At 33.2% G+C, this 12,834-nt stretch overlaps 1 protein-coding gene across 1 annotated transcript in view; it reads left to right on the plus strand.

Moving 5' to 3' along the window:
• The window catches only part of CSMD3 (CUB and Sushi multiple domains 3), a 1,010,791-nt gene that overhangs the window by 532,618 nt on the left and 465,339 nt on the right, over positions 1 to 12,834 (plus strand). The window contains exon 11 of the mRNA XM_064476888.1: positions 2,939 to 3,060. Within this exon, the coding sequence (XP_064332958.1) occupies positions 2,939 to 3,060 (122 nt within the window). The remainder of the gene's footprint in view (positions 1 to 2,938; positions 3,061 to 12,834) is intronic.

Here is a 12,834-nt window from a genome sequence, read left to right on the forward strand (position 1 = left end):
AAGCACTTTTATGGATATGCTGCTTAAATAATGTGCTGTGAGGACTACAATCTATTACAGAACCCTGAGTGATCACTTCCTATAGAAAGAAGTTGCACATCACTTTGACTTTGTTTAAATGAATAGATTTTCTGCAGGCAAATGTAATAAGGAATAACATTTTAGACTTGGAGAAAAATATGGAAAAAGTGGAAAAGTATAAAGAGTGTAGTATATTCCAGGCAGAGAAAGGATTTTGTTTTTTTTCTGGCACAGTTTGAGTGTATGAGTGTACAAAATAGCAGGAAATTGTATTGGAAATAAAATCTGTATCCCTACAGAATTATTTTATATTCTATTTTAGGCAGTTTGTAATTTATCCTGTAGGAAACAGATCAAGTTTTTACACAATTAAGTGAAATAGTCAAATGTATACTTTAGAAAGATAAGTATAGTAGTATTAGGAGGACGAAACAGAGAGTGAAAATGGATTATAGAAAAGGACTTAAGCAGCTATTTCTAGTCTAGGAAAAAAGATGAGGATGAAACACTGGATATTGGGAAGAAACGAGAAGAAAGATGTTTCAGAAGTGGAATACATAGATCTTGAGGAGTACTTATGTATGTATGGGATAGAGTTAGAGGAATTAGTTAAGTAAGATTTCATTAAGCACTTCTTTAAAATAGTTCATGGAATTTCCAGCAGACAAAGAAAAAGTTACTGTAGAAATCCAAAGAGATGGCAAAAATGGTGATGTAGATTTGAGACTTATCAACACAGAAATAACCATTGTAGTCATAGAAGTGAATTGGATTAACTATTCAGAGACATCATTGAACAAAGAAAATAGGCTACTGAATAAATTTATGCTACTTCAAGGTCATATGGAAAAAAAAAATAGAACCAGAACACAGGGTATGGAGTATAACTATTCAAAACTAATAGGCCAAGAATCAAGAGACTCAGGACTGTGCAAGGGAAGGCGGAGAATTTCAAACAAAGTTTATTTTTTTATCAGTACTTTTCATTACTGCTGAGACATTAAGTCTCCAGGGGAAAAAAATGAAGAAATACTATTAGATTTAGCAATTAGGAGGTCATTTCTGGCATTGTGAAAGCAATTTCAGCACTGAAATGAGAGAACTCAGACTGAAATACTCTCAGAAGTGAATGGGGGGAGAAAAAATGTGGTAGTGAACATGAAAGACTTACAAGAAGTTACAGTGTAATGATCTCACTTACCTGTGGAATCTAAAACTCACAAACTCAGAAACAAAGAGTAGAGTGATAATTGCCAAAAGCCAGTCTGAAGGTGTTTGATTAAAGGAAACTCGTTTTCAGTTATAAGATGAATAACTTCTGGGGATATAATGTACACTATGGTGATTAGAATTAATAATACTGTATCACATACTTGAAAGCTGCTGAGAGAATAGATCTTAAACAGTCTCACCACACATGTACACGCACATGCACACAACTGGTAAATACATGAGATGATGGAAGTGTTAACTAACCTTACTGTAGTAATTATTTTGCAACATATGTGTATCATATGGCATTAAACACCTTAAACTTTCACGGTGTTGTCAACTGTATCTCAGTTTGGAAAAAAAGAACCAATTGTTAAATATTCAGAAATTTTGTGAGGCCTTGGTAAAGATTTGGTAGCTTAAAATCAGCCAAAGTATTTATACTATGAAAATTGGGGGGAAAAAAGAGTGAATGGGAGAGAAGACAATGGAGTAGTGAGCATAGAAGACTAACAGGAAGTTGAATAGTAAATGGAAAAAGAAAGATCTGTAATTAATGTTGAAGGAAGAAAATATGATTTATTAATTTATCCTTACTATAAAATAATAGTTTTATTGTTTAAAATACAGAAATCAGACACAAACAAGACAGAATTAAAAATAACCATTAAATCACCACAGAGTTGTCTGGAATATATTTTTGCTGAAATATAAGCTAAAGGGAAATAAAACTAGTAAAGAAAACTCTATTTAACATACTAGAGAGACACACGTTTAATGATAAAAACGTAAGACTTTGAGTTGGAAGACCTGGGCTCAAATCTTGATTATAATTGTTTAACAGCTCAGTAACCTTGGACAAGTCAAACAAACTTTAGTGATATCCATAAATTGATCTTTAAAGTGATTACATGTAAAGTCTTAAGGGCACATGAAAATCTACATTTAATTGAACTTGACTTAAAATACAATGGATTATTATTGGTGGATTAGAAAAGGATGACTTAGGCAGTATTTTCACGGAATGGGGCAAGGAAATGCATATCAAAGTAATGCCACCTGGAAACTTTTGTTGTGCTCAAGAAGGAAGTTAAGACACAGATACAGTGTGGTCACTAAATTTTTTGTTAACTATAGAAAAGGAGGGTTAGCAAACTGAGGAAATATCACAACACTTAACTTTTGTGGGAATTCATTAAAATTATTTCATTGTAGCTCTTTTTGTAGTCTGAATGGTCTAATTTACAATAATAAACTCAACAGAAAAGGTAGTTTTAATGTTGATGTCTCAGTTATGCTATTAAGAGTCCTAGTGTACTTAGTAAATAAAAAGGAAAACACTATTTAGATTGTTTAATCAATCCAAGGCTGTGTTTTTTTCTCTTTGTAGATTTTTTGTTAACACAATATTGAATAAATATAACCTCTCTCTAATAAACTAACCTATTTACAGTCAGAGGACAATTATCATGCCTCACTTTTTTTCATAACTAGTTTTTGATTAATGTTGAAATATGAGCTTCTGAACTTCAGGGTGTAAAAAACACTCTCATTCTGATAAGTGACATTAGAATGCCTTAATATATATTTTAAATGGTTATTATTGTGCAATTTTGACTTGAAAGTCTATTTGCAAGTTATTTTATGTCTATGATTTTGCATGTGGTATATATGCTCATCTTTTAAAATGCAATTTCTCTTTTAGTGAAGACGTGTGGCTCTAATCTACAGGGACCAAGTGGAACCTTTACGTCTCCCAACTTTCCATTCCAGTATGACAGCAATGCCCAATGTGTCTGGGTCATCACAGCAGTGAATACAAATAAGGTAAGTGAAACCATTTCTGGTAGAAATGCATAATCATAAAGATAAAGGCAAAGAGGACAAGAAGGAAGTGCAGTAAAGAAAATTCATACCTAAAGTGTGATTTCCACAGTATTTCCTACTTATCCATTATATAAAACATAAACTTACATGAGAAATTTGGGGAAAAAATTAAAATAATGCAATTCTACTCCCAACTAACATATAAACAAGAAAATAAAATTATAAATGGATGTTTTCTGAGATACACTTTTGGAGGTTGTAAGTATATCTTTCTTTTTTTTGAAGAAGCCATGAATAATGGCTTTTCAGTTTATATCTTTCTGCTTGACACATCATTCAGATATATCATGTCTTTATACATAGCTGGCTTTCCTTTCAATGTTTCTCTATTGCCACAGATCACAGATACTCTTTATTATAAAAGGTTGTTTTTAATGTGTTCTGGACTAATAGAGGGTTCATATTATGGATATTTCTGAAGGTTGGATTGTCTTTCTGTTTGACTGAAAATGAGTAATACATCTAAGCATGTATGACCCATAGTGCTTCAAACAAAACTGAAATGCTGAATGAGTGAAAGAGCAGCTTATAAATTAGCTAGTTTTCCGTCCCTGCTCTCTAACCTGCTTCTCCTTGTAAGACTGTATAGTGAGGACCTAAATAGGAAGAATCAAAATTCCTCTCAGATTGTATGGTTCCTTTTCTTGGTTAGATTAAGGAAAGGTTAGTGGTAGAGCCCATAAAACTGGGTCACATTTGTAGGTCAAATACTGATTTTGAATTTACCAGCTAATAACTTTGATCAAGTTATTTAACCTCTCTGAAATTCAGTTTCTTTATCTATAAAATGTGAATAATAATAGCATGTTTCTCTCAGTGTTAAGAGAGGTAAATGAGGTAATGCATACAGAGTACTTAGTAGTAAGTACTTAGAAGAGATTAACTCATTGTTCTTAGATAACGCATATACTATTTTCCAAAATATTTTAGGTTTTATGTTCATAAAATACAATCACTGGTTTATTTATATATGTACTAAGATTTCTTAGGAACTTCTCTGATTCTTACCGAAAAAGGAGCCAAAGTATGTAAAATATAAAGTACTTTAATTTAGTTTTTTTGGTTTGTTTTTAGTACTCCACCCATTACTAATTATTGGGTGTCCCTGCCATTTTAACCTCATCATTGTAATTGTTTTTGATCGATATGGAAATCAGAGATGTGCTACATGATAATTAAGCATAAATATTAAATGATCAATATAACTGGTGGCAATTGGCATACTTCATGCAGCCAAATAAAGTCTTTTGGGGGGTTGACATAGGAGAGGAAAATGAAAAGCTGGACAAAGAAATGTTTAATTAAAAGTACTAAGATACATAGATTTATCAGTTAGGATTAGGTTTATCTGTCAGTGAAAGAAAATCTATAACAAGAGGGACCTAAACAAGATAGATATGTGGTTCAAGATATGTGGTGGCTCTGCTCTAGTAATTTCTCAGGGACATAGACTAACTCACTATCATATTCTAGGGAGTGGCCCTTGCCCCCAAGTTCCAATATTGTGTCTCAGGTCAGGTTTCAGCATGGTGTGTCACATATTCCAGGCAGCAGGTTGGGGAAAGTGATAAAGAAGGAGGGCAAAGGACAAATGCGAGCCATTTCTTATGAAAGATTCCTGAGTCATACTTAGCTATAAAAGAGATGGAAAATATAGTCTTTATTTAGAGTAGCTTCGTACCAGCTAAAAATTCTACTACTATGGAAGAATGGGTAATAGGATATTTGGAAAGGTATGATTTAGTCCAAATTTGATGAGTGGATAAGAATTATTCTTGTTTAAGAACTGCCTAGTTAGAAGATAAGTATTAGGAAAACAACAGTATTAATAATAATAATTAATCACAGATCATCACCAAGAAATTAACTTACATGGGCTTATGTTTTCTCAATAGTAAAATGAAAATAATAATGCTTCTCTCATAGGGCTCTTAGAAAGATTATATGAGATAACACATGCCATATACTTAGAACAGAGTCTGGAATATAGTACATGTTCAAAAAATGTTAATAATAACTATATTACTGCTGCCACTGCTGTAGCTAGTACTGCCACCATCACCACCACAACCACGTACCCAGTGTGTTGAGGCATAATGCCTTCACCAGAGTTTGATCTTAGCTTCCTACTGTGTAGATAACATATGCTCTCACACATTTCAGAACTTGGAATATTCTTGTAGAGACTCCTGGCTGATACTAGTCATCAGAATCTATCAAGTAGATGTTTCTAAGAAGTCAGAATAGGCTTCTACCAAGAGAGCTTGAAAAAGGAACTAGAGGGAGCTTTGAGCTTTTGCTTCCTGCCCCAGTGATATTTTACTGCAAAATAGAAGGTTATCTTATTGACAGCCTTGGAGTTTATAAGAACCATGGTCATCATTCTAGTACATTATGTTTTTTTTCCCCCTCAGCTGCCCAGTCCCTTAGCAATAGCTGTAGCTAGGTACTGAAGAGAGAGAAGGACTGCCATAATATACTTGTGTATCCAGCCCTTGCCATTCTTAGTATGATGGTTCTTTGAGCTTCTGGAATCTCTAAGCAGTGTGGAGGAAAGTCACTTGGATGATATGATTATCCTCATAAACCAGAGTCACATAGAATTCATATCATCGGTGTACAGTTCTGTCTAATACCTTTGTTCAGCATTACATATCTTCCTTGAATTTCTGCCCCCTCTTGACCTAACAGCATACCCAGTTACATTGTATGATACCAGAGAAAAGGAAAGAAGGGAGGGAGCAAAATCCTAAGATACCTGATATGGTAGTTATACTCTTTTATTCTGTTAGGACATCTTTCATATTCTCCTTATGAACTCTCAGTGTGTGATGATCTCTAGTGTCCAAAACAACCACATAAGTATTCATATATCTTGGGGTGACAAGCTGAAAATTAGTGTTATAAATCCTAAAATTTTCTGGGGAAATCCTACATTTTTTAATAGAAAACTGGGTCCACAATAGATTAAAAAATTAAAAAGACAAATTTCCGGCCTTTAGAAAGCTTCCAGCTAGTGTTAAATAGAAAATAAAAGGGTAAACACAGAAATTAGCAGTAACAACTTGAAGGAAACACTCTGGATGGAATAAAAGTGAGGCTGCTTAGAATTGTCAGGGAAGACTTTTGGAGCAAGTGCAATTTAAGCCAATGTTGAAAGATGACAAGGGACGTAATGCAAAAAAGAGAATAGGAAGAAGAAAAAGTGCTTGTAAAGGCCTGTGAAGACCCTGATGTCTTCTAGAAACAAAGAAAGATGGCAGGAGTCCTGTAGCACAGTGGATAAGGAGGAGAATGGAAGAAATGGAGGCTGTAGATCTGAATAGAGCCCAGTTCATACAGGTCCCTATGGGATTCATCCGAAAATGTAATGCAAAGCATGATACCTAAGCAGTTGCTCTCTTATTTCATTCATATCTTTTAAATGCCACCTTCTCTACTCCTTTATCACTGACCACTTCCATCACTATCTCCTTGCTTTATTTTTTATAGCTCCTTGTAACACTTATATTTGAAGACCTTATGTTATAAGACATTATATTATATGCTACTTTTCTATCTATCTTTTGTATATTACCCCAGTCAAGGGAGGAAAGTTTGTATTCTCAGCATTAGAATAGTGTCTGATAAAGAGGATACTCTAAATACAAATTTATAGAAACAAAATTGAGAGTTTTAGGTAGAGGACTTACATTATCTGATTTGTATTTCAATGTAACATCCAAAATTTTAAAAAGAGGCTTATTAATTGAAGTGCAGTTCACAAAAAATGAACAACAGTATAACTACCTCTCCTTACTCTTACCCCAGTCACTTGCCCCAAAGACTATTTATTCATGGACCAGGAACCTTTTCTTCCTGGATAGCTGTGGCAAGCAATGGGTTTAGTGGCAAATAATTTCTCTTACATCCTAACTTCTTGAGCTCCTACCTAAATTGCTTACTCAAGAAGATAATTTTGGAGGTAAACAAGGTCTTTCATAGATATTAACTGATAAAGACCCACTAATTAATAATACTTGAAGAAACTACATAAAAAATAAAATTAATGATTAAAGGCCATGAACTGAGAAGCTAGTATCTTGCATCCTTCCTCTTTGGTATCGTAAGAAAAATAATGAGGATAAACTGAGGATGGCAAATAGAATCCACTGTATGGCTCATTATATATAAAAATGTATAGTATCTGATTCTCACTACCATGTTTTATGTTTAGTCATTTTAAACTAATCTCATTTTAAAAATAAAGCTTCAAGTCAAAGATTCTTTGTATAAAAATAGATATAGATGAATAAACGGAGAGATAGATATCCTGGGTCAGGCTGACTTCATTATTAATAAAGGACAAAACCAGCAAAATAGTACTTCTTATTAAATTCACTTTAATAAACCACATTCATATTTGTTTTATTTTTTTCAATATACACAACATAACATATACAGATTTGTAATGAATATCTTCCTAAAGCCAATAACAACATCTGCAAGCATTTTCTTCAAAATCTTTAAGTTCAAGTTGATAATTTATATGTATTATGACATTTAAATTATATCCTCCAGTGTCTATGCATGAATAAATGACACAAAGAATCAACAGTTTTGTACTGTTGTGTTACAGATTCAATATTTGATGCATTTTTCATTTTATGTAGATTTTTTCCCTTCAGTAAAACTTTGGTAGTGCCATATATAATCTGTCATTGTTACATAGCAGTAGTCCCCTAAAGGGGAAGACCAGTGCACAGATATAAAAGACATAGAAAAATAAAACAAAGCTGAAAGCTTTTATCAATTCCATTAATATCTTACTGTGTCTCCAGGCACCTCTCCTCCCCTGTCTCTAAAATATGAGCCTTTGTACAACTTGAAACTGTTAACCTCATGCTGGCAGCAAAGTGGATGAACCTAGAGAATTCCCTAGGCTGGCACTTCTCATTTTTGAATGGTCTAGTCCAGAGTCTTGGAATATTATCTTCTGTAATAAAATATATAAGTATAATATTACAGTGTGTAATCCTTCTAGGATAGGAGTGATTAATGTCTTCCTCTAAAATGAGATTATTTTCGAATAAATAAATGTTGAATTTGCGTATGTCGTATTTAAGCCTTTTACATCTTACAACATTTGTTTCAAAAATTTCATGTAAATTTACCTTTACATTTTTTTTTCACAAAAATAGGAAAATTAAGATGATTAGTAATTAAAGAGTTATTGAACGCTAATTTTCCATATACCCATGTAACACATCACACACAATAAATATCACAAACCAGTCAAAATTTAGGATTATTCTAAAATATAATGATTTTTTTAAACAAATGTGCTGCATATTCTGCTTTGTCTGAGTTAGACTATACCAAATACAATCAATACAATTTGATAAAATAGTCCTGTGAGGCATAGATTTTTGAATGGGCTTTTGACTAGTGCTTTTATATGTATGAAAAGAGAAAAAGGGGAAAATGACTACAATCATTTTTATTTGGGGTAAAGAAATCTAGATTGAGTCCACTTTTCTCTACCCCTACTTTCAAGTTTAGGCCCTTGTTCTCTCTGACTCTGCCCCACTTCACTTCAAATCCAGATTGTTCCTGCTACGAAAGTGAGCATATGAAAAGTAAATAAAAAACCCTGTCAACACTCTACTTAAAACTCATTATTTGCTGATAAAAGAGGACAAAAGGGATTTACAGAGCCTTATGTGGATTAGGGTGCTAGAAATGAGAGTGACCTCAGAGTCTGGGGTTCTTTTGGTTACTACTGATAAACAGGCATAGTAAGAGTAGTCCTAGTGAATTTAAGGTAGTGTTGGCAAGGCTATGAGTGTTTGTGGATTTCTGGGTGAAGTGGATTTCTGAGGTCAACATGAACCTGTTCTGTTTTTGTCAATGAGGTGTATTTTCATTCTACCGTCTTGTGGTAACTCCTTTGAGAATACAAAATGAACAATTTAGATTTTTTTCTTGTCCTTAATGGATGGGAATATAGACAACATTTTATAAGTATCACTTTGAGGTGTAATTTAACATATTATATTTGTCCTTTTTCGAATGGACAGCAAATTGTGGCAAGAAAAGCTTTGGAATATTTAGCTAAAAAAAAACAAACAAAAAAACCTCATTATTTGCTGCTCCTCATTTACAAGATAAAGTTCGAAGCCCTTAAAATGATGTAGCTCCTACGTCTTGTCTGTAGCCTTCCTTTTCATCACTTCCTGTTTCACAGTTTGTATTAAAGAAACAAAAATAGTATTTCTTTTCACTACTTCCGTTTTTCATGTTCTCTTATACAGTGTTCTTCCCCACTTCCCATCTTTACCTTCCTTTGCACTACCTGGAATTCTCTCCTTGAGTAAATCTTTCCATTTTGCTCTTTAATTGGATTGGGCAACTCTCTGCCCCCAGGTAACTCTATGTGTCCATATATCAAAGCACTTAACACAGGGTATTGTATTTATCTTGTTTATGTCTTATCTCCAAATTGGACTGTGATCGCCAAGATCTGGAAAATATATGAAAATGTAAGTGCTTTAATTAGATGTCAAATCGATTGCATAATATGGCATTGCATACCTTCAGCTTTATATGCAAAGCTTACATTTTATGCATTTTGTATTTATGCATATATTATGCATTCTGAGTTTTCTTACCTAGTGGAGATATACTTGTTAATAAGAGAGTGAATTATAGTGACTCTGTAATGAACATATTAGAGAAAAACTGCTTCCAGAAAAGATAAATTTCTAGCAGCAGAGAGTTTGGGGAAGAAACTCTACTCTTTAAATCACAGTAGAATTGCTAGAAAAAGAACTCCTCGAGATCCATTGTGAACAGATGTGAACATCAATTTTATTATGATTAACTTCTCATAGCTAATAGTAACTGCCATTTATTGTAGGCCTACTGTATATCAGGCATAGTATGTTCTCTTTTACAAACTTTGTTTAATGAATACCGACTTCAACCTTAGGCTTTGGAAACTATAAACACGCTTTTATAAGTTACGAGATTTCCTTAAAATAATATAATATTTTTGTGACAGAGATAGGACTTAAATCCTAGCTTTGCCTATGCCCTTATCTACATTATCCTGTCTCACTAATGTAAATAGCTTGGTATTAATATTAAAGCATCAATAATTTGTTTAGTTAAATATCATCAAAGTTCATTTGATTGTGGTCCTAATCATGTTGGTACAAAGTGTCCGATACAGGGACCAGAAACTAGAGAAATACTGAGAAATTTCGTCAGCTTTCAGATTTATTTTGATGCAAAAGGAGTACAGATTTTACCATGGAAGATAAAATACCTTATATCAATCCATGTTTTCTATGTGTTTTCCCCAAGGAATTGATGTAATATATGTTAGTTGTCAGATTTCAGAAATTAGCTTCACTTGCTATCACTATTTAAGACATGAAGCATATGTGCAACATCAAAGGACTTACTTAGAAATCGTGATTTTTGTTATTTTTTATTTTAATTGTTATTTTTTAATTGAAGTATAGCCAGTTAACAATGTTATATCAATTTCTGGTGTACAGCATAATGTTTCAGTCATACATATATGTACATATATTTTTTCTTATTCTTTTTCATCATGGGTTAGTAAAAGATATTAAATATAGTTCCTGTGCCATACAGTAGAAACCTATCTATTTTATATATACTAATTAGTATCTGCAAATCTCAAACTTCTAATTTATCCCTTTCTGCCCTTTTTTCTCCCTGGTAACCATAAGTTTATTTTCTATATCTGTGAGTCAGTTTATGTTTAGTAAATAAGTTCATCTGTGGTTTTGTTTTTGTTTTCATTTTTGTTTTTGTTTTTTAATTTCCACATATAAGTGATATCATATGGTATTTTTCTTTGTATTTCTGGCTTATTTCATCTATTATGACCATCTCCAGGTCCATCCATGTTGCTGCAAATGGCATTATTTTATTCTTTTTAATAGCTGAGTAGTATTTCGTTGTATAAATATAGCACAACTTCTTTATCCAGTCATTTGCTGATAGACATTTAGGTTGTTTCTATATCTTGGCTATTTTAAGTAGTGCTGCTATGAACATTGGGATGCATGTATCTTTTTGAATTAGAGTTTCCTCCAGAAATATGCCCAGGAGTGGGATTGCTGGATCATATGGTAAGTCTACTTTAAGTCTTTTGAGTAATCTCCATACTGTTTTCCATAATGGCTGCATCAAACTACATTCCCACCAACAGTGTAGGAGGGTTCTCTTTTCTCCACACATTCTCCAGTATTTATTGTTTGTGGGGTTTTCAATGATGGCCATTCTGACTGGTGTGAGGTGATACCTCATTGTAGCTTTGATTTGCATTTCTCTGAAAATTAGCAATTTGAGCATTTTTTTCATATGCCTATTGGCCGTTTGTATGTCTTCTTTGGAAAATTGCTTGTCTAGGTCCTCTGCCCATTTTTGGATTGGGTTGTTTGTTTTTTTCTTATTAAATTGTATGAGCTGTTTATATATTCTGGAGATTAAGCCCTTGTCAGTCTCACCTTTTGCAAATATTTTCTCCCATTCCATAGGTTGTCATTTTATTTTGCTTATGGTTTCCTTTTGCTGTGCAAAAGCTTATGGGTTTAATTAAGTCCCATTTGTTTATTTTTGCCTTTATTTCTATTGCTTGGGTAGATTGCCCTAAGAGAACATTGTTGAGATTTATGATGGATAATGTTTTGCCTATGAATGTTTTCTTCTAAGAGTTTTATACTGTCTTGTCTTATGTTTAAGTCTTTAAGCCATTTTGAGTTTATTTTTTGTTTATGGTCTGAGGGAGTATTCTAACTTCACTGATTTACATGCTGCTGAACAGTTTTCCCAACACCATTTGCTGAAGAGACTGTCTTTACTCCATTGTATGTTCTTGCCTCCTTTGTCAAAGATTAATTGACCAAAAATATGTGGGTTTATTTCTGGGCTCTCTATTCTGTTCCATTGATCCATATGTCTGTTTTTGTACCAATACCATGCTGTTTTGATTACTATAGCTCTGTAGTATTGTCTGAAGTCTGGGAGGGTTATTCCTCCAGCTTCATTCTTTTTCTTCAGTAATGCTTTGGCAATTCTGGGTCTTTGGGATTCTATATAAGTTTTAGGATTGTTTGTTCTAATTCTGTGAAAAATGTCCTGGGTTATTTGATAGGGAGCACATTAAATCTGTAGATTGTTTTGGGTAGTATGGCCAATTTAACAATATTAATTCTTCCAATCCAAGAACATGGGATATCTTTCCATTAGAACATGGTTAAACATCAGCGACTATCAAAGGTTTGGTATAGAATTAGCAATCAACCAGTAAGTCACTTATTAGATTCCAAATTTGTGTCTAAAACCTCTTAGGTTTTTAAGGCCATATTATAGGAGACATTCCCTAATTTTAACTCATGGATCTATTGTGAAATGATTTGAGGTAAAGTGAATCATCTGATTTCTTTTTTGAGAAGATGACAGGTGAGGTACTCTGAAAGGTCCTCCCACTAAAATACAAGACACATTTTTTCAGTGCATTGTTGAATTACAGTAAAACAAAGGAAATCTACAAGACTATGCATACATACTGTACAAAAACACATACAATTACACATATATAATGAAAAGAACAGTGAACTGAAATGAAAGTAGGAGATGAAATGGAAAGAATGCTTGGTTTTCTTTGGGGGAGATGGCAATAAGTTTCTGGAGCTA

The sequence above is a fragment of the Camelus dromedarius genome, chromosome 20 (genome assembly GCF_036321535.1).
Source record: "Camelus dromedarius isolate mCamDro1 chromosome 20, mCamDro1.pat, whole genome shotgun sequence".
NCBI classification, from domain to species: domain Eukaryota; kingdom Metazoa; phylum Chordata; class Mammalia; order Artiodactyla; family Camelidae; genus Camelus; species Camelus dromedarius.